The following is a 23,386-nucleotide window of genomic DNA, read 5'->3' on the forward strand; positions in this document are numbered from 1 at the left end:
TTTGCAGGGACCAGCTTACTGTAAAGGAGAAAAACATAGAATAATTAACAATCAAGTTTGTTTATGGATCATATGTATCTCTAGTGTAGCCATGAATATTAGGGTTTTGTAGTATGTTAGCCAGTGTGCAAACATGATAGTCGCACTGTATGGCATGTACTCAAATGTGTTAAATTATATAATAAATGAAAAAATGTCAGAAACTACTGTTTTTCACCCTACCAAGTTACCTTTACCATTCATTCATTACTGCATCACAGTGTGTAAACTGGCATCCTTTTAATGGTGGATATATACTAAATTGATAAACTTGCACTGTATTTTGTATTTTAGGTATTATATATCACTGTGATCTGACCAAAGAGGAACTGGAGCCAAGAGTTTTCCGAGAGGTGACAGTGAAAGGATTTGATCCTTCGGTTTATCAGACAGTTCAGGTAATAAACAGGAACCCTTCTGTCTTGCTCTAATCACTTATGCAAGAGTTTAAATTTGTGCTTGGCTGTGAGGGAGAGGGCTTGGATTAGCTCCTGAATTCAGGTCTATGTGCATGCTGAAGGAATCCCACCAAGTCTTGATAGAGAAACTGAAAGATGCCACTGCAAGTAACCAGGGCAGACTCAGTACTCCCGTCATCTTATATTAGGAGGCAATATGTTCTTTAATTTTTTTTGCGTGTTACGGTATTCTTTTCATGTTTATGTATCTCTTCCATCAGGACAACTTGATATGGCTCCCATAGGCAAGTGATAGGACAAGATTTAAAAGGCGGTGGAAAAATAGAGGAAACTTGGAATAACCTGTTGTCTTCCCAGCACTTCCACAGTATTCCGTGGCCCATAGTGGGAAGTGACAACAATAGATAAAACACTTCAGTCTTCACCACTCTTGTATAAAAATAGTGATAATTTTTGCCACAAGTTCATGCTGTGGATCGCTATTAAGACCTCAAGAAGAAACTGAGAAGAAAGAAGGAAATGCATTGATACATTTTTAACTTGTATCAAATATAAAATTTGCCATAGAACTATGAAAGGTCTTACTAGGACAGAAAGTAGGAAAATATCTAGTGATGTGAACAAAAATCATATTCATTCATGTTATGTAATAATTTCCCATTCTGTTCACCTTACCAAGGAGTGCTATAGCATTGTGTTCATTAATGCATCAGTGCAGTTAGACATGGAGCAACTCACTTTGGTTATCCTAAGAACAGGATTAGACCCTTTGTTTACAGTACTGGGAGGACTAGAACAAGGAGCAAAAGATGAAAGGAGTTTAAAATACATACATATATGTAATTATAATTTCTAATATAAAACTCCATGAAGCAGTTATTATAAAGGTCTAAGAATTTTTAGTGTTATTCAGGAAGAATTTCTTCATGGAAAGGATTGTCAAGCATTGGAACAGGCTGCCCAGGGAGGTGATAGAGTTCAGCATTCCTGGAAGTGTTCAAGAAACGACTGGATGTGGCACTTAGTGCTATGGTCTAATTGACAAGGTGATGATCAGTCAAAGGCTGGACTTGATGACCTTTTAAGATCATGGAGTCCAACCGTAAACCTAATATTGCCAACTCCATCACTAGATCGTGCCCCAGAGTGCCCCATCTGCATGTCTTTTAAAAACCTCCAGGGATGGTGACTCAACCAAAATAATTAGGGATCTAGAAAAACAGTCATTATATTGTGATGCTTAGCATATTTAATATTTACAATTTATAGAAAAAATATTGGAAGGTGGATTCATTATTTTCTATGTAGGATTTTTCATCTGAAAAGTGAGAGTAGAATAGAAGTTTTTTCTTCTGTAGACAAAGGTATAACAGGATCTAGTGCGAAAAGTGGAATTTAAACTTAGCCTGGAAAAAAGTGAAATTACGTAGAAGATGAGCAACAGTGTGACAGCATGACTTGGAGTCTTTGAAAGGAGATTAGATATTTTTCTTAATATCTTATTTTTAATTTTACCTCTGGCACATGCACAGGGCAGGTTCTCGAAAAACATAAAGACAGTAGTGTGTGTGCATGAGGTGGTTGTAAATAGCCCCATCTGTTTGTCTCTGCATCTCCAGACAGAAATAACAGTGTGGTAGAGGACAGTTTGCTGGAAGTGTTCTTACAGAAAATGTGTTTTTACTGCTTCGCTTAAATTCATAAATAGACTTTGCAGGATAACTTCAGGGCATAGTAAGCTGAATAAAAGAAAGAAAACTGCATTCTCTTTAGGAAAGAACTTGCTGCAATTATAATACTGCCATCAAACCCAGAAGTATAATAATGGAACACAAACACCCATGTAATTAGAAAGGGTATAGAAGATGTTGCTGTGAATTAGAAATAATGTATTTTTCTAGTAAATATAATTTTATAAAATAAATGTCCGGAAAAACAAAATCTCGTTTTATATTTAAATCAATTACATGCTAAATTAAGGTAAAGTAGAGCAGTAATACAAATAATTCAAGGAGGAAGCATGCTGTTGCTATGGCCTTGTAAACCTTCAGTTTGCAGAGCACTGGCAGAGCTTCAACGCTAGGCTGTAATAGCGTGGAAGTCAGTATCACTGATTCTGGTTTTCTCCTTACTTACTTCTGCTCAGTTCCAGCTCTAGGGAAATGTGACCTGTGTCGTTACACTGGGATCAGTGCTTCTAAGGAGTACTCTTGGCTCACCAATCATCCAGTTTTGCCTTTTACCAACAAATTATCTCGATATGGCAACATCTTGGAAATTAGTTTCTGATAGCTTTCATTCAAATCCATGGAGAAATCTCAGCTGAACTGTGAAAAAGACTATTTGTAAGAGCCAGGACTGAGACTGCATGGTCACTGTTGTGGTAACTCAGCCTGTCAGTGCTACACACTTCAGCCAGACTCCAGTCCTCATTTCCATTTGTGGAGTCCCACTTAGAGCCTTGATGGTACTTCTACTTGGAGGAGGGAAGGGAAGATGGAAGCTTATCAAAGCAGTGTATAATAAATGGCTATCAGCCTAGATGAAACCTTTGCACAGCCATACCAAAACCTGGGCAACATTGCAGGGAATTGTGACAAAACCTCAAAATTAAGAATGCAAGAAGTATACTGAGAGTAAGCAAAAACTGATGACTATAGGAGAATGAACAGTGCTGCAGAATTTATTGAATAGTTTTAATTTCTGTCAGAATTACTAAGTAGTAAAGAAAAATGTTGCTGAATCTGTCCTGATCCATGTCCTTAATGAAAGGCAGGTCTCCTGCCAAGGTTCTTCCTTTATTCTCATATACCTGAAGAAATACCTACTATTACCAGCAATCTTCCTAGCTTTGCTATGTAACATACACAGAACTTTAATGAGTTGTTGTTCTTTAGCAGTCTTTGAATATAACTGAGTCAAGATTTGAACTGAAATGTAAGGTGTCATGTATATGAAACCTGAATTAATGGCAATTGGAAAATGCCACAATGCCTGTCTTTTGCTCTTTCAAAGATTTATTACACAGATGTTGTACAGTGCAGGGGTGGACCAGTGATAAAGATTACTACACTAAGAAAATTTGTGGTAGAGCAGCTGCAGTGTTGTACCTAAGTTTAAGATCTTACACTTTGACAGCCCAAAGGAAGAACAAATTACCCCCCTTACCTTGCACTGAAGGGAGAGCTGTTTCAATATACTTGGCACACCAGGGTAAGAGCATGCCTGTAAGTTGTTGGCTCTATATGACTCCCTGCAAGTACACAGTCTAACTTACTGTGCTGTAGCTTGTACATATGCCCTTACCTTGAAAGACTCTGTGACCTTCATGAAAAAGTCAAACTGATTAAAATGCTTGCCACACATCAAAAATTTATCCTGGCTAGTCTTGTTGAATGATACATTAAGTTGCATTAATAACTTTTCTGCTGCCAAGCACTTCTTGAAATTTGTTTTTGCTTCCCTGCTTACTTCCATCTATCACAATGACAGACTTTGTCAGGAAATAGCCTGGGGTGGGTTTTACAGAAGGAAGAAATACTTTTGCAAGGACTTAAAAACAGCACTTGCTCTAAGGTGTTTACTGCATTAATAACTCAACTGTTGTTTTAAATAAAAAGCCTTTATTTTATCCTTACAAAGTTGCCAACTAAGTTCTTATATGCCTGTCCATATTAGCACCTCACAGTGACACTTAATCATGGATAAAGAGTCTTCTGGTCTGGCTCACAGCTCACCTACTTCTAGGCTGATATGTAGGCTTATAAGTGTTAAAATTGCAACAACAAAATTGTTGTTTGGCTCCTTTTGCCATTCTTTGAATACCTTCTAGTACTGTCCTTAAAATAGTTTGAGATGAACCAAAAATAGATGTTGCTATTGACAGATGCACTTTGGATTAGCTCTTGCAGAAGAAAGATGGAATTTAATAATGCAACTTGCTTTTACAACTCAGTTTGATTTAAAAGCAGCTGCCACTTAGATATTGTTGCAGAAATGAAAGAAGGACAAGTCTTTAAAAGGATATTTCTCATCTTGGGGCTGGGATGAATTTCTTCCGATTTCTTTTGCAAGAAGTTTTCTAGGTGAAGTAATTTTCCTGAGTTTGTTTTCTTTTTCAGTCTTTCACTTCCATCTTCAAGCCTTTACAGCACTGATTTCAAGTTATGAGGCATTGATAGGGAAAATTTGTCTACAGTCATTCTCATTCCAAGCGGAACTTTACACTATACAGTTTGGCACAGTGATTATTCTCTGCTTCAGGAAAATACAATACTGAGAGAAGATGAGTCAGGCTTGGGGTTGATTGGCAGAGCTGTGGGAGAAACTTGTGTACAGCACCTGCCCGTGCTATTCCTGGATCTTACCATTGCCAGTGGTGTCATTCCATGAGCATTAGATTCCCTCATTAGTATAAAAAATAACAGAGAGAAGCAGAGGAAAGCAGTGTCCTCTGAAAACTGTAGTAAGCTCAACCTGCTAAGCAATGCAAGAGCTGATGATATAATCAGCTCTCATTTTTTTGGTATGCTTATAGAGATGGTCTTAGTGTTGTTTCTTTTCCTTATGCACAAATATATCATAGAATTAAAGAATGGTTTGAGTTGGAAGGGACTTTAAAGATCACCTAGTTCCAACCCTGATGCCATGGGCAGAGACATCTTCCACTAGACCAAGTTACTTAAAGCCCCATCCAGCCTGGCCTTGAACAGTTCCAGGAATGGCACATCCACAGCTTCTCTGGGGCAACCTGTTGCAGTGCCTCACCACCCTCACAGTAAAGAATTTCTTCCTAATATCTAATTTAAACCTGCCCTCTTTCAGTTTAAAGCCATTTCACCTTGTTCTATTACAACATGCCCTTGTAAAAGGTACCTCTGCAGCTCTCTTACAGACCCTCTTTAGCTACTGGAAGGCCACAATTAGGTCACCCCAGAGCCTTCTCTTCTCCAGGCTGAAGAATCCCAGCTCTCTTTGCCTGTCTTCATAGAAGAGGAGCTCCAGCCCTCTGATCATCTTCGTGTCTCTCCTCTGGACCCACTGCAAGAGGTCTGTGTCCTGCATGTGGTGGGGGCCCCAGAGCTGAGTGCAGCACTCCAGGTGGGGCGTCACCAGTGGTGACCTGCTGGCCATGCTTCTTTTGATGCAACCCAGGACACAACTGGCTTTCTGAGCTGCGAGTGCATATTGCTGGGTCATGTTGACCTTCTTGTCAATCAAGACCCTCAAGTCTTTCTCCTCAGGGCTGCTTTCAGTTCATTCTCCACCCAGCCCATATTCGTGCTTGGCGTTTTCCTGACCTAAGTGCAGGACCTTGCACTTGGCCATGTTGAACTTCCTGTCATGGTCCCACTGAGTGGCATCCCTTCCCTCCAGTGCGTCAACTGCACCACACAGCTTGGTGTCATAGGCAAACTTGCTGAGAGTGCACTCAATCCCACTGACTGTGTTGCAGACAAAGATGTTATGCAGCGCCGGCCCAAATGCCAACACCTGAGAAACTCCACTCATTAATGCTCTCCACTTGGACATCAAGCTGTTGACCATAACTCTGAGTGTGACTATCTATATGGATAGTCACTGGAAGCTGGAGAAACATTCAGTAGCTTTGAATCTCTCTGTTGAGAGAAAGCACTCTCATACCAGAGAATAAAGGCATGTACTTTTTACGTGGATTCTCAGCAGAGACAAATAATTCTCCCCTTTTCTTCAGAAGAGTAAGTTATTTTAGCATCATTTTCATCCCTCTCTTAAGAGTCCATCACAAGCAAAAAGGGATTATTTTTGAAGAGTTGGACTTTCTTTCTTCTAACAGTATTTGAGGTTTGAATCCTTCCCTGGTCTCATGGGATGGGAGGGTAGAATCAATACTTGAGGAAAACAAGTTGCATATTTTTATTTGTTTCTGGTTTATTCCTTTTATTTTCTTTGGGATTTCATATTGCGGTAAGGAAGAAAATAAGGAAATATTGGGAGGAGGAAGGAATGTGACAAACACCACAGTTTTAGTGCTCACCACAGTGTAGTAGACACCTGCCCTCTTGCAGGGAGAAAATAAACTTTGAGCCACTTCTTTCAGAGCTCCCAAGAAGAGGGCTGAAGTCTTCAGCTCTGATCTCACCTAGTGTTTTGGCAGTGACTGTGGTTTTGGCACCAAGACACCAGTCTGGCTCTGGAGGACATCAACAAAATGATAGTGACAACTGTGACAGCATTGGCAGTTTGCCTATGTGAATTTAACATCTTACACCCTTGGCATATGGTTGTTACAAACACCACTTTAATCTGCCATTACCTCTTCTAATTGGAGGTGAGTGAAGAAACACTAACTGAAAATGTAGTGCTCTAGTTTTAAGACCCCATAGTTCTTGAAAGCCAAGAGATTGTATATTAAATATGTTACGGATTTGCAGCCACAGTACACTCCTTTTTAAGGGTCGAAATTGTCAGAATCAAGGCGTTTATGCATAGAAAGAGTATCAAGTAAAAGATTTCTTATGATGACCTTACATATCCTTGAACTTTGAAATCCATATGCTGGAGCAGCAGAGTAGCAGTTGTCTACCATTTAAGTTGATTCTACACTCATATTTGAGCAACTCCATTGAATGCAGCTCAGATATTCCTTAAGTATCTGGAATAGGAACAAGATCTCTCTATTTCAAGTAAGAGGGTGAAGGGATAGACTTTGTATTGCTTTCTTCACCAGTCGAGTTCAAATCCTGGTTTAAGGTGTAAGTGTCTGGATTTGCTTTGTCCCCTTCTTATATACCACAGGGGATTGATGCACAGTTTAGGAAGTTGGGAGCTTTTGTTTAGCAGAATGCACAATGGAAATGTGGTTTGGGATGGAGGAGTACAAAACTGCTTTTAGGAAGAATTAACACAATGCTAGTCCACACAATGTGGAGAGTAATGCTAAAATACTAAAATAATACTCTCTGTGTTCATTTGGATCATTATACAGACTTTGTGATTCACTAGTTCCAAGCTTGTAATAGTACATTGTTTATTTTTTCTACTAAGTGTGCAAGGAATGGGAGAGCTTCTTAAAATGTAAGATTCTGTAGAACCTTCATGCTCTAGACTTTATAAAAGCATTCATTTTAAGCCTTTGAGAGAAGCAATTGCTTAGTAGTTTAACTAAAACTCATTATGAAATATTATTCTTGTACCTTCCTCAGTAGAACTCTTGTTTGAACTTGCAGTGATTTGTTTTTCACTCTTCTAGTTAATAGAGATGTTACTTGATTTACTTAACCCAAGCTGCATTCCATGCTCCATTTCCTTGTCAGAATTCCTTAAAACACAAGGCAAAATAGCATGGCCTAAAACAGACCTGTAACCATTGAACACAGTGTAGAGAATCCCTTTTTAAACACAGGAGTTTCAAACAAGAGCTGAAGCAGTTGTAGTAGAGCTAAAAGAATTGCCTCCCGTGTCTTAAATAATTGCATTGTTAATTATAAATAAATAGTTTTGATTTTTACAATAAATTACAAAATATATTTTCGCCATCAGGAAAATGATTTAAAAACTTGTTCACTTAGACACCTGAAATGAGCATGTGTTGTTGAGCCTTCAGGAATCTCAGTAGGTAGATTCTTTGCCAATATAGAGATACTAAAATGATAATGTTGTAGTGAAAATGCTTAGGTTTTGTCCTTTTTCTGAATAAGTCAGTGAAGATTTTCTTCCCTTCTATTTTTCCTCCAGCTTTCATATTCACTCCTATGATTGAATGCACCTCCAATAATTAAGCATGAACACATTACTGTTTTAATTAACTTTCTTACTCACAAGATAAATAAAAATTCTATTTATTGTTTCTCAGTAGGAATCTACTTTCAACTTTTCTTCTCCCATTTGTATAGGCTTATCAATGTTATTTCTCAAAGGCAGTGAGTATTATTAACTTCATTCTATAGGAGCAGAAGCATTCAGAATGAAATTTGTCTGTGGCTGCACACTGATGGAGGTGTTGCACAGGGGATATTCTTTGCTGTTCTGATAGCACTGGTTTGCTAATCCTCAGAGCTGAGTCTTCAGGTGTGGTTTGAAAACTTAATCAAGACAGTTATTAAAATCTTACACAAATGGCAGTTCATACAACTTCAGCATCAATAAAAAGCCACCATCTTGATATCTCTAATAGTAATAAATGCTGACAAAACACTGTCTTTTGATCACTATGGTGTTTGTGTGTCTTGTGTAGTGCAGATTGTATGGCCAATACCATCACTGGTGGAGGATCAAACATACAGAATGCTTCTACAGAAAAACTGCTCTGAAGCTTCTTTGTGGCTGTTTAATTCTTGCTCAGACTAAGTAGTCATAAAAATGGGAAATTTTGGCAGACTAAGGACTGCCTGCATAGTCCTCTACTGAAAGTAAGAAGTGGTAGCTGCTCCTTTTCTTTTCTTGATCACTTTTTTGAGACTAAATGTCAAATTTTGGCATGCCAACATTGTTCAGAATGAGAGTGCTCCTTTTCAGTGTGGGAATTTTTCTATCCATCTGCCTACCCGTAACTTTCCCTCATGGAGCCTGGCTGGGGGGTTGTTAAATTGTGCTGATAATGCTTCATTGAGGACAGATTGCTCTGGGACAAAAATTGTTGGTTTTATTCACACAGCTGGCAAAAGGTCATTAGATGATTGCAGTTGTCAGTCATCACTAGTGTGGGCCAGCATTTGAGCCACTGATCTAGCAGGGAGACACATTGAATTCCTTTACCAGGTCAGCAAGATAACCACTTTTCTGGTTATATTTTTCAGTACTGTGCTAGCAGTGTCATGTAAGTCTGTTTAATAGTCACTGGGTTTCTGAAGAAGGGAATTTACATTTAGTAAGAGTTAATTACACAGGTATGTATCTGTCTCTGCCAGAGAATGGTTTTTAAATTCAAACAGATTTCCAGAATAATAGTAATTATAGTCATTTATTTCTTAGTGAAGCTTATATTACTTGAGAATAAAATATTGTGCACTCTGTTAATAAGTATTTACCCATTCTGTAATATAGAGTTTTAAAAATATTTTCTTTCATTTTAAATGTAAATGTTTAATATATAAATATTTAAACCATTTTCTGCAATTTAACTAATACAGATTCATAATTCAAGTGGTGAATTTTTGAATGTATCTCTGTTCTCACCAGCTGCTCCTGTAGTTTTTATTACATATGTAAACTCCCTGGATGGCTTTCATGTTCCTCGAATAGTTGTGGTTTTGTGAAAGGCAAAAGGCAGTGAGAATGGAGGCACTTGTTCTCTTTCAGAGTCTGTCTTCTCCACTTCTGGTTTTGAAGCTTCTCTTCTTGATATCATATAAAACCTGTATAAAAACAATCTCAAAGCTCAATCGGAGCATGCTGATCTGTCCTGGGCATTGTGACAGGCCACTTCTGCCTGTACCATTCACGACTGGTTCTTTGTCTGCCTTATTCTTAAAAGCCTTCAGACTCCCTAGGCAATCTGTCACAGGTTCTCACTGAATTTACTGTTAAAAAGCTTTTGGAGGGAGCAGGGTATATGCCACAAGGTCTCACCTAAACTCCCTTGTTGCAGCTGAAATGCACTGCTTTGTGTCCCTCACTGACGTGGAAGACAAATAGTTCTCTTCTAGTTACACCAAGCTTCTGCATATTTAGAGACTGTCACCATGTGTCCCTCAATTATATTTTCCTTTAGACTAATACCAAACCAAACAAAAGAAAAATCTGCACTCTGTTGGGTTTTTCTAGTGGATTCTACTTCCTGGGCCTCCTGTCACGCTTCTTTCTCCTCCCTGGAATCTGTTTAGATGCTCATACACACATACGGTGTGCCATGGTTTCGACTAAACACGACATTCTGTCTGAGGCTTTGCAAATGTTGAATGCAGCAGAAGGGGTTATTTCATATGTCTTGTGACTGAGACTGCTTTATATGTCTCCATGTAGAGTTTGCCTTTTCTCTAACGATTCACTGTTTGTTCAAGTTCAGTTTGGCATGCACTGCAATTCCAAAATACTTTTCTAAATTACTTTTTAGTCAGTTGTTTGCTATCGTGTATGTGATTGCACGTGTTAGAGTACAGTGTGTTACATTTCTGGCCTTGCTGGATTGAGTTTTACCTTTTCAGGTAGTTTTGTCTTCTGTTTGTTACTCTTTCAAAAAAGCACTCCCTCTTTTCTGCAGTCTCAATGTTTCCTGTTAGCAATTAAGCTTCACCGCAGCTCCATACTCCATTTAAATACTTTACAGTGAATGCATCTCTCGTTCTGAATGGTGTCCCTGTAGGCTACCAGGGGACTGGAGTGCTTTCAGAATAGACATGGCTCTGGCAGAGCTGGGAGGTTTGTGTTTCAGAGCTCCAAGCCTCCAAACACACGCAAGTTGATAACTATTTTATGCAGTTATTTATTATGCTTTGCATACAACTGTTACAAAGAGGTTTAAGATAGTAGAGCAGCCTGCAGAGAACAAATTAGAAAGTTGTTGCTCCTTTATTTACTTGCATTATTGCAGTTCTTTGGAGTCTTAGTTGCAGACCACATTCAACAGTGTGCTGGATGGCATAGAAATGAAGACCGTCACAAGGCTCTTCAACCACAGCTTGAAACAGAACAGAGAGATATATTATGTTTGGAAGAGTAATAAAGATTGTTATGCATTAACTACATAAAGGAGATAAAAACATATTAGAATTGCTAATATTTAAAGCTAATTAAAAATGCAGATAAACTTCTGAGATATGTATATCTCAAGAGATATTCTGAGTTATAATTATACTCCTAATCACTGTAGCCCAATAAAATTATACTTACTGTCTTCACCCAGGGTCAAAACTACTTGGTGGATTAGGATTTTTGTTGTTGTTAATTAACATTCATCATCATGGTGGAAAACAGATGAATAGAGTTGAGAGTGGAAAACAGCCATTTCAAATGTTGGTGAGATTTTACATAGACATATGTAAGATGAGAGCCTCTGCAAAGTAAATGAGTCTGTGTGGCCACTCCTGAGAGCAGACTCTGCTGTTGAGAGGGAAAAAGGGAAGCAAATTGTAGCATATCTTATAACCTTAAGTTTTGACTCTTGCATTCAGTGTGAACATGATTACCGTAGAAAAGGATACATATTAAGATGAACATATAATAGTTATGAGCAGTTCAGTTTGTACTGAGAAAATAATTTTAATAAATAGTAATGAGGAGGTTTTGGAGAACCTCTCCTACCAGTTTTCTATGGCACAATCACACCTCTTAATAATACATTGGTGTTGCTGGCCACTTTCAAGGACATAGTCACTGTTTGTACCAAACAAAAAAATTGCACTGATAACAGGTAAGGAAGAGCTAAAAAATCTTCTTAGTTAATAGTTGTGTCAACAGATTTTGTGGGTTGTTTTTCTTAATTGGCATTCACTGCTAAAGAGAGAGGACTAGTTAAATACAAAGTGCTTTGATAAGTATCCAGAGATGCAGTTGTAGACTTGTGTAAATGGAACATATGTGAATGGGATTGTTCAGGAGACCTCTCTGTTCATCCTCAGTATAAGAACTGAAGTAGTAAAAACTCAGAAATCACAAAATCTTGGAGCATTCTGAAAGAACATTTTTTCAAAGGAAAAGAAAGGAAGATAGCACTTCACTTTCTACTCAGAAACAGTTCAATCACTAATTATGTGAGCTTTTTTCTCTTGGCTTTTTTCTGCTTATGATGCAGCACAAATTCATCAGTGTGCAGTTTTATTAAGGGTAATCTAGTTTGCATCTTCATTTAGCTGTTGATTTGATTTTATCAACACTGCTCAGAAGTACTGGTAGAATATTATCTTTCCTTAGATTAATAATTTCTGTTCTGTCCTTGAGACATCTCCCAGGAGATTTATGGGACAAGGGAAGCCTCTAAGAACTATCATTGTTATTCACAGTAACTAGTTTTTCAACTGTGTAGATGAATGATATAAAGAAATAGATGATTTCCTTAATTCTGGCTTCCATTCTCACAGACAGGGAAAAATTGATACATAAATTCTCCTTGACAACTCCCTGAACTGCTTGCTTTTCAGCCAATTTGTCAATTATTTTTGAAAGTAATAGTGCACAGTTATCCCTGCTAACAGCTAAAAATAGAGAAGATGCAGAAAAGCTTCAAAGCGTAATTGTAGAATGCCGAAATTAGGAAATCTTTTATTAACAATAACATCCGTGACATTTTCTTTCTGCTTACTAGTGGTTTTTGAACTGTTAGCACTCACTCGAGTTGATTTGACATCATTAGATACTTGATCTTATTAGTAGTTGATTATTAGTTGTGGATTTCCTTATGTATGAAACAAGTTTGTTGAATTTTGCTGTCTTGTTCACATTTTGCCCAAGAAAGGATTGCTGCAAACTGTCCTTAGCTTAAAAAAAAACGAAAAAGCATTCCTTTTTTGTTACTTGTTTATCTCTGCCCTGTTCTAACAGTATTACAAGGGTGCATCAGCACATTCCTTGGTGTTTCTGTTATGAATTATCTTCAAAGGTTTTGTTTTGGCATCTGTCTGAAAATTACACCAGCAATTGAACTTTTTGCTGGCTTGCTTTATACTGGATTTGGTTTAATTTTTTTCCTGAAGTATTGTTACAACAGTGAATGAAAACACATCCGCATAATTCTCTTCTGCTTCTTGCTACTCACTGAGTGATTTTTCCTTCATTGTACAAATGAGTACTGCAAATCTGGAAACAATAATACTGTCTCAAAGGCAAGGAAGTGGTCACCAAGACAGAATTGTTGAAATCAATAGCATCTGATCCTTAGAATTATTTTTTCGAAGATAGCACCACAGATATTTTCTAGGACTCTAGTTTTACCTTGACCATTCTCAAGGGCTTTTTTCCCTTTGCTACCATTTTGGTGGGTTTTTTAATCATGTAGGGACACAAATGGGTAACTTTAAATTCAGGCTTAAGCTCTAGAAAGTAAATTTATGTAGCTATAAATTGTGCGAGAAAACACACGTGGAAGTGCTTCACAATACTTGTATTGACCTGTTTATGTCAGTAAGTACTTCAGAAAAAGTAATGCACAGGATAAGTGATTTGGAACTGATTTTGAAACTTGCACTGCCCAGTGCAGATGATCTCTGTTTCCTCTCAAACCAAAAAGCAGGAACAAAGAGTATCAACTATTTTTTCTATTATTATACTAGCCACATGCAGAATTTTTGTAGGTGTTTAGTGATTTATAGCACCTCTGATTTTGGGTAACCAACTTTACATCTATAAACATGATTCTCTAAGGAAGAGAGAGTAGAGCCCTCTGAAATTGCCTGGCTGTTGAAAGTCACAAAGAAAACTTCTTGGCAATATAAGGGGAATACATTGGTCTTCTTGGGGCTTTTCACAGAAGCTGGGTACTTGACATCACCAGTGTCAAAATTGAGTTTTTTCTGTGCAGGAATTTTTGAATTCAGGTTTACACCTGATATTTGAGCACCCTGAACTCTGTAGATGCCTGTGTGTTAGGGAGAAAATCCAACAGTGATTGTGTCATCTTTTCGAAGCTTATAAACACTCAGAAGTGGGGCCGTGTGGAGATAACCAAGCAAGTTTTGAGCAAGATGGGGTCAGAAACAGAAAAGCTGAATTAGCTAATTACTGATTGAGTGAATGTGTCTGTTTCTCAGCACATTGGATTACATGTGTGCCCCTACCACAGCGTAATAAATAAGAATAGTTATTTTGCAGTAGTTTGGAGAAGGTAAGTTCTCTCCCTTGCTCTACCTCATGTAAGTTGCCTCTACATTTTTATTCTTACAGTGTTTCTCATTACAACTTGAACTGATTTCCAGCATGGTAAAAATAAGTAGTGTTTACTTTCTAATGCCTACATACTGTTACAGTGAGTTGTCTGTCTCCTGTCAGGACAGTTTACTCAATGAAGTAAAGCTTGATTTATTGACAGAAGTTGGACTAGCCAGCAGCTGTTATTTATGTTTTTATTCAAAAAGGTGTACTACTTCCATCAAGACATCCCTTTGTTTATCTCATGCTATACTAGTTCATAGTACTGGATTTCTTGAATACATAAGCACAGAGGTAATTCAGAAAATAGACTGTAACTTACAAAGGCTCCTGGGATGTTTTTCTGTTCAACATGACTACAACCTACATTTTAATGAAAAGGTAAATATTATCTATCTGGTATCTGGCTGCATCTACACTGTACACCAAGTCATCTTCAAGGCAAATTGATGAAAGACAAGGAATAACTGTGTGGCAGGTGCTAATTATTCTACTTCAGGAAGCTTGGAGATCCCACTGAAAGGATAAACATTTAGAAAAGAGGCAAGAAGTCTTTCAAGTGAATGTGGGGGGGGTCTCATTGGATCCCATTTACCACTAAGGCTTTATGTGAAGGGGAATGCTGCCTTTTAACTAATCTAGAAAAGTGGGGTTTAAAAGTATATGCCATGCCAATCTTACAGGATTTCTGATTTTTCACTTGTATTTTTCTCGTCTTCCCCTACATCCTCCCCTCATCCTTTTAGATACCTCCCTGCAATCAATTGCATCTCAGCAGCTGAACTTATTAGCAAGGCATTTCTTCTAACCGTCTTCTAACTTTGCCTCTCTCAGCATGAGTCTGCTTTTTGTGCTAGTGGGTAGGTGGTGAAACAATTTCTTCTGAAAGGCTCCTTGATTATTTTCATAGTGCCTTTGCAAACATCTGTAGGGGGTGTTCTTCTTTCTGAGTTTTACCTGCATGAATTTTTACTGTGCTGAGTTACCTTGGCCCATGTCCAGCTCTGTGTTAAGCAAGCTTTGCAACCCACACAGAATTGCTTTGAAGCTAATTTAATAGGCTTTAAGACTGGTGAGGATTCCCCTCTGAAGAAGGGAAGCCACAGATCCTGTGGATTTGCTCTGTAGTGGTAATAGTTCTCTATTATTTCTCCTGACTTCTGATTCTTGCTGTATATAGGAATAAAAAAACCAAAGTGTGATGAGAAGTCTTCATCTCTCACTTAATGAAGGAAATGCTTTGTGTGAAACTGGATGCTTGAAATGCAGTTCCAAGGAGTAAAAACTGAAGTAGGCATTCCCTATAGTTGGCTGCTCAGCACAGCCGTGCCTGTGGCTGCTGAGACTGAACAGGGTGTTTTGCTTCCCCGGCACTGTCTGTGACCTTGTGGTGGCCACGGCAGTGTGGGGGCAACCACACTTATCTAGAAGCAGAAAACAATTGCTACATTTCACCAAGACTGCTAAATCCTGTGTTTGTTTCACATGAAAAGAAGTTCTCTCAGGAAAAGTATATAGGGAACTTTGGAACAAAACTAATTTTAAAGGCATTGTTGTGGCGTTATTAAACCTAAATTATCGAACAAGCGTTTTTAATAAGGAGTATTCAGGCTTGATTTATATACCTTTTTAGTTGCTCTTTGTGTAATTCTTTGGGATTTTACACAATGAATGTCAATCTAATGAAAAGTGTAACTCTTACCTGGTTTTGATCAAGCACACAAAGACATGGAAAGAATTGCTATTTCTGATATGTAATATCTAATCTTGAAAGAGGGTTTGGGAGAGACATTATTAGAATCACTACTGGCTTTCTAAGAATAATTAGCCAACTGTGGCTTACGGAATGTTTTTGAGTCCCAGAAATCAAAGTTTCTTTTCACGTGTAAATTTCATGTTTTATCTGCAGGAAATAATCCTTTCTGAAAAGCCAAACTAACACTTTTTAACTGGATTTTAATTCTCTGCCATTAATGAGCAAGTCAGAAAAATGATAAAATGTTTCTAAACATTCAGATATTATTCACAGTTTAAAAATATATGCATTAGACCCATATGGATAATATTATCTTGAATTTGTGTTTTACAGCAGTATTTCAAAACCTGTGTTGAATCTCACCTTAAAAGGTTAATTTTAAATGTACGCAATTTTGGAGTTGGTTTTTGCATAGAAGGATTTTAGGTTTTGTAAAAGCAAGATAATTTCACGTGTACATTCAGTTTTCTTCACCAAACAACTATAATTACATCCTTTAATGTGGCCATTATATAAACAGAGAAAATATTTCTGAAAGCGAGAAAAAGTGAAACTAAATACTCTCAATTGGCTGAGTTTTTTAAAAATGGAAGTTTCTATTCAATGTCAGTTGTCTTCGGTGTTTTTAATTATGTGACACAATGTGAGTATTCAGGCAGATTAGGTTTATTTATCTGTTGTGATGATTGCCTCATTTCATTTAATATTCATAGATACTGGTTTCATATTTACTCACAAAAGAAATGCATAATGGATGATTGCCAAAATTATTTTTAGTTCTGTGTGTACGTATAAATGTCTGTCTGTATTATCTCTATAGACAAATGAAAGAAAAACTTTGTCTTCAACCTCTTACTTCGAAATTCTCTTAGCTTTTTTAAAGTACTTAGTTTTGCCTCCTTGTGACCTGAGATGGAGAGGATGCTTCTTGTCACTGCAGAGGCAGAGGTGGATAACCATAGTCTTTCTGAATTTAGGTCTCTGTCTACAATGCCAGCTGATTGTTCCTATCTTCCTTAAGTAAAGATTCACCTAACATAAATACTGCACATTTAAGACAAATAATAATTAAGAGGATGAATACTTTTCCAGGAATGAATGTATAGAACCTTTTAATCCTGTTTAACTCCTAAGTAAATTTACAAGCCCAATCACACAGTCATTAACTGTATTTACGTGTAAAATTTACTCTGTAAACTGTCTTAGAGGTAAACTTCCACTGACTTTTTTAGTCCATGAAAATGGAATGTAAATTGCTTTCAAATGCTAAGTTTAAAAACAAAATAACACACCACTCTATAAATATATATGTGTGCATGAAGGAAGAATGACTGAGATTCGTTTTTGTGTAGCTTATATAGCTTAAGCTTCATGTAGTTTGTAGTAATGACTAACTGTGCAAACAGTGTTGCTTTCTGCCTGAGTCACAATAAGTACACTCGAGGCTATAAATTTATGCCTCAGGTTCCAGCATCTTAATCGAAAGTGATTCCTTCTGGCACTGAGACCCCTCTGGCATGTGACAGATAGGGACTTCAGTGTGAGACAAAGTGAGCTACAACTATTTCGGGGCTGTTGTACTGCTCCAGCTCCTAGAATAGCACCAAGGGTTGAATGCAGCAGGAGTGCCCTGTCAACCACACAGCATTGCTGTTGCATTCCTAAAGGCTGAAGATACTTATTTTTGGCATCTCCCCCCTTGAATGGTGAGTTCCAGCATTCATAATAATGTTTCTGAAGTGTTTTTCTCCATCCTTTTCCCTCCAAAATCACTTTGCTAACTTGTCCTCTTATATATGCTGACTATAGTGACATGAGTCCTTATTTGAAAATATATGAGCAAGAAGTAATATAATGTGACTGGCACAAGTGGATCACTCCTATCTGTGATAAAACAGAAAACAGGAGTACCCTTTCATGAGCATTTACCACTGTAAAAGCTGAGGGCTTCTAAAATTAGGCTGAAACACCATCTTGGGAAAGTCTTCTTTTTAGGGCTTGCCCTTTGTGGTTTACCTTAATCTTTGAGATAGAAGCACATCCATTTGGTTTACCTTAATCTTTGAGATAGAAGCACGTCCATTTATCGGTTATGTGAATAAACCATTGGACTTGCTTCAAAAATAACACCTAATTTAAAGATGAGATTGAATCAGTTGCTGAAAATAGTCTATTTGGAGAAGCTTAAATACCTTCACGTATCTTAGTGTCTCACTGAATTGATTTCCATCCCACTTTCATGTGTTCATCTTGGTGGGAGAGGTAATCATTATTTTAGCAAAGATAGGAGTGAAAACTCTTAAATTGCAAATGTCATCTTGACATACATCTTTTATTATTTTTGAGTTTTCATTTAATGCTATGTTATTTTATCTAAACTGATGACAATGAAATCCCTACTGAAGTCAGTTTTTAGAGAGCTATTTAAAAAAAAAAAAGGCCCTTTTTCAGAAAGAAGAAGTAAAATTAGTGGCATCCTTTAATCATCAGGAAAGAACTGGCCAATGGCAGTAAGTTTCCGGAAATGTAGGAAGGCCAGGTGCTCACTTCATGTGAGTTGCCAGCAGCAACTGGAGTTGATGGATGGCATTTTAGGGAAGAGTCTCTGGAACTCCTCGTTACCAACCTCAGTGGTTCTCCTGTTTATCGTTTACTTTATTTGTTTATAGTGTTCAACTAATTACTTAAAGTGAAAATTCTTTGTATTCTACTCTTCTGCAAGCACTTTGTCAGCAAAGATACAGTTATGGCAGTAGTTGGAAACAGTGATTTAATCTGTGTAAAAATGCCCTTAGGCTTTCGTTTTGATTTTTTTTTCCCATCTGCTGGATACTGAAATACTGAATTTTTATCTGTAATATGTCTACAGGTTTTAGTGAAGCCTTCAGAGGTAGATGTGGTTTTGTTTGAAATTTCTCGCATTTCATTAGCAATGATTAAAATTAAATGTGATTATTTTGTTTTCAACGTGCCGTGTGGATTTACATGTTTCACATTACAGGCAATGCTCAGAATAAATGTGTTGTGCAGGTTCATATTACTGTTGAGGTTCATGTGTTGTAAAAATAGATCCTGTTGATTGTGTGCTTTATAAAGCATGCTAGGACTATTTCCTTTAAAAGCACAGAAATTATAAACACACAACAAAATTATAAGAATGTGTCATTTTTCATTTACTACGTTTTTGTTCTAATTAGAGTTGAAGCTGCAACTAATGATGCTAAAACAAAGCAATGAAAACTAATCAACCAGAACTTTAGGACATGCCGCAAACTCCATTCACACCCACATGTTTTGCTTGACTGGTAAAATATGACAGGCTGGATTCTAAATTAGAGTATGCAGGCAGATACATACATCAAAACAACAAGATGTGAGAACTGTGTTAAGCAACTACTATCTAGGACACCTTAGAAGGGATCACCTCTGATTCTTGTCAACAGCAGTTGTGGAGAGTTACGGCACTTAAGATCATTACGGATTTCTTTTTCTTCTTTTTCTCTCTTAGGTTTTCTACCCTAGCAAAGATGGTACTAAGATCCCTATGTTTATTATTCACAAGAAAGGAATTAAATTAGATGGTTCTCATCCTGCCTTTTTGTATGGATATGGAGGCTTCAACATATCAATTACACCAAGCTACAGGTAAGTGGGGTACTTCATACCTTCCTCTGAAGTATCTGGTATTAACAGCTGTCACAGACTGAGAGCAGGGTGGATGATGGATCTGACAGGATGCATTTCAGGTCCTTGAGAGGCAAGGTGAGGGCCATAAGGACTGCACATCAGTGCCCAGGCGCCATTTGTCTGCTTTGTTAGTTCTGAATTCAAGGGTTTTGCCCAGGCTCACAAAAGAAATTTATGTCAGAGTAGAGAAGTGCTCTGCTTTTCTAAGGTTTACAACAGGCACCCTACCCTTAGGATTATACCTCGGCTTCTTCCTGCTCTGTCACTGAGCTCAACAGAAAAGCATATGGACATATATTAAGCAAATATTTGAACCCTTTGCTGAACTAATGTCATTGGAAGTTTTCTTTTTTCCAAGTTAATTACCTATGTCTACATATTATAGAAGATCAAATGTTTGTCTAAATTAATGTAAATAATTAAAATTTCACAGCATTTTCATATAATACTTTAGAGGAGATTACATCAGAAGCAAAATCCTACTGTGTCCCAAAGGATTGGGAAAGACGAAAGATGATTCTGTCTTGAGAAGTAAATGATGTGATCTCTGCAAATGCAAAGCAACACATTGTAAATCGAAAATGCTGTGTGCAAAACAGGATTTGTAGCCCTCAAAAGCCATAAGCTTTATTGAATAGATGATCTTTTTAGAGAAAAGGCTTATTTCTTCAGCAAGGGAGTTTGAATAGACTTGCTGAGAGGCAGCGATTTTCTGAATACCTAAGACAGGCTCCTAGGTGAGGCAGAGGAAAACAGAAAGGGAAAGGATTGAATAGAGAGCAGCTTTTCAGATAGCAGAAGAGAGCTCACCAACAGAAAAATAATCTACTATGAAGCAATCCTATTAAGCTGAGGTACTACTAGTCTTGCTTTAGAAGCAGCACATTTCAAGAAATCCTTAGCAGTGCTCACTTTTCCAGGTCGCAGTGATTGTATTTCTGAATAGCATTTACAGTTTCTCGTCCTTTCTAGCAAATACTTTTTCAAACCATGGACCTCCCATCTTTTGTTCTGTGATTATTTGTAAGCTTTTTATCTGCCTCATAAAGCTGCATTTTTAATTTCCTGTGGTTTTTGAGAAACACAGTTATATAATCCAAATAGTTTTTAAATTCCTTTTTAGTTAGGTTCAACCACAGATTTATTACAGTTTATTGTAGATGCTGAAAACTGTGATAGAACTTACCAAGTTTTCTTTTTTAAAGAATGTAAAATAAATATCATGTATCTGTTGATTTAAGGTAAAATTTCACATTCTGCAGAGCTGACATGAGCGGGCTGTTAGCAAAAAGAGAAGGTATTTCACAGTGCCTACTTCCATTTCCCATCCATTTGCCCTGGTGCTTGCTGGAACCTTTGCTAAGCTGATTTATATTGAAAGAATGACATAAAACTATCCCAGCAAAATGGAGTGGGTGGTTTTCTGCCATTTTGGCAAGTTAAAAATTGATTCTTGTAGGAGTCCAGCAAACAGCAGCAAGAGGGTGCAGCTGACAGTCAGAAGAGATGAAGATGGGAGGTGTGAGCAGTGACCTATGTTTTCCTGAACCCTATGAAACCTTTTTTATACAGTTCATAAAATAAGAATATGAATTTGTAACAATCCCTTAAAATTAAGTGCACAGAGAACTACCAGTGACCTCCAGTTCAAAATACATTATCCCACTGACAATATAAATAAAACATGATTGCCCATACCTCCCTCCTAATTCTATCCCTGTATTATCAACATATCCTTTCTCAGCTTTCTCTTTCTAAAAGAAAAATAAGGATAGCAGAAGCCTTCAAATACATCTTTATGGTTAATAACTTGAGAATTGAGTACTTGGTGAGGAACTATGTTCCGAAAGTAGGCAAGCAAGATCAGGGAAAGGTAATTGTAAGAGAGAATTTTTGCCAGGAAGGCAGAATATCCAGTTCACCCTTTACCTGGTAAATTCCAGTAATGTTTTACTACATCCTTGTTACTATATACTGCAATACTCCACAAGGACTTCCCCGGTCCAAGTGCTGTTCCAAACACAGCCCAACACCATGATTTGATCTTTTTTTTTTTTAGATGACCACAGGCAGGAGTGCTTAGAAAGCAACCACAGGATGGTCAAGGCTGAGGCTTGCCCCATCATTCACCTGATGCTGAACTGAAACATAGCTATGGAAATGCAACCAAGTAGTAGCCAGATTACCTTTAAAACAAAACAAACAAAAAAAAAACAAAACAAAAACTACTGGATAAATATTTCTGAGGTTTTTTTTTATTTAAGCTTCAGGCTCTTATAACTTTTCACAAAGCATCTAATTTTCTCCTTTCCAGTGGTTTAATTCTGTCCTGTATTTCTTCCAGACAGTACAATGTTTTCTCATTGGTATTTCGCTCCCATTAACATGAGCTAAATCTCTGACTTGAAGATCTTATTTCTGCTTAAATCAGAAACTAGTGTTCCTCTTCCTTTTTTCTCCAACAGCAAAAATTAAAATAAATTTTTTTTCACTGAAAGCAGTAAAAACAAACCAACAGGTTACAGGGTCCAGAAATAACTACAAGAACAATAGCCTGAAGTCATGAAGTCAGTTACAGTAGGGATTTATTTCTGAATGCAAACATACATCTTTCATATGCTTCTCTGGACTGGAGAGCTACATTTCAAGACGGTGTTTGTCAGAGCATTATCATTAATTATACAGCTGGCATAGCGAGTGCAAGTGAAGGCTGATGGAACCAATACCCAGAGAGCCGCTGGGAAAATGCCATCACAAACCTACCACTAATGCCTCAGATTTGGCTAATTACCCTATAGGAACCAACATGTTTCCCTTCACTGTTCCATATGTGCCTGTGTGGGTACAGGAGAAGCAATTTCTAATGCATCCTGGAATATAGCTCGTTGTGCAGCAGACTGTGAAATTGCATTTCACTGGCAGTTTGTACCCAGCCTTTAAAGCAAAGAGGTGGTGCAGGGAGAGACTGTAAGCCCAGAGAAAGGTCAAGCAACATAGCAGCCCTGGGTGCGGAGTGGAAGATTACTCTTTTCGGTTACTTTATTACTGCTCTCTTCTGCTCCACAAAAGCCAAGAAAGCAACGAAGTCCAGTGACTCAGGACTTCTTTCCCACCACCAGTGCACTAGCCTGCATTTCTCTGTCAGCTGTAATACTTGACAGCAGATTTTCTGCTCTCTCTACTGTCTCCTTCCTTACCCTTTTGCCCTTTCATTTACCCTGCTCTCAGGAGGGAAGGAAAAACAGGGATAATGAGCAAAAAGCTACAGAGACTGTTGGGAAGAGCAGGAAGCCAGACTTCCCTCTGCAGAATGAGACATTTCGTTGCCATCTGGGGTGACTGGGCAGTTTGCTGTGACTCAGACACCAGGTTGACTGGAAATCAAATCTGGAAGCAAGAATATATCTGGAAGGACATAGAAGGCAGTAGCAGGGCTGTGTGTGAAAGTTGAGTTTTGTGCTGGCTGATCACTTGGAATTTTCACTTTTTAAAAAAGTTAATAAATTCTGATTCTCTACTTATAAAACCTGGTTCTTTGAACTTTAAAGTCCCTTTAGGAAAACTTGTTTTAAGCTTGAGGCACATTTGCCTCAAAGAATTGGTCAAGTAAGGGTCCTGACTCAACTTACTACTGACCATATGGGGGTGGGTATTAATTAATCACCACTGGCAGTGACATGACTAGTTGTTTATGTTGAGGTATACG

At 37.7% G+C, this 23,386-nt stretch overlaps 1 protein-coding gene across 1 annotated transcript in view; it reads left to right on the forward strand.

Annotated features, from left to right (window-relative positions):
* The window catches only part of PREP (prolyl endopeptidase), a 90,072-nt gene that overhangs the window by 52,076 nt on the left and 14,610 nt on the right, over positions 1–23,386 (forward strand). The window contains exons 11-12 of the mRNA XM_029962753.1: positions 334–437; positions 19,502–19,638. Coding sequence (XP_029818613.1) covers positions 334–437; positions 19,502–19,638 — 241 coding nt within the window. The remainder of the gene's footprint in view (positions 1–333; positions 438–19,501; positions 19,639–23,386) is intronic.

Source organism: Manacus vitellinus, unplaced genomic scaffold (genome assembly GCF_001715985.3).
Source record: "Manacus vitellinus isolate BGI_N305 unplaced genomic scaffold, ASM171598v3 scaffold_4_pilon, whole genome shotgun sequence".
Taxonomy (NCBI): domain Eukaryota; kingdom Metazoa; phylum Chordata; class Aves; order Passeriformes; family Pipridae; genus Manacus; species Manacus vitellinus.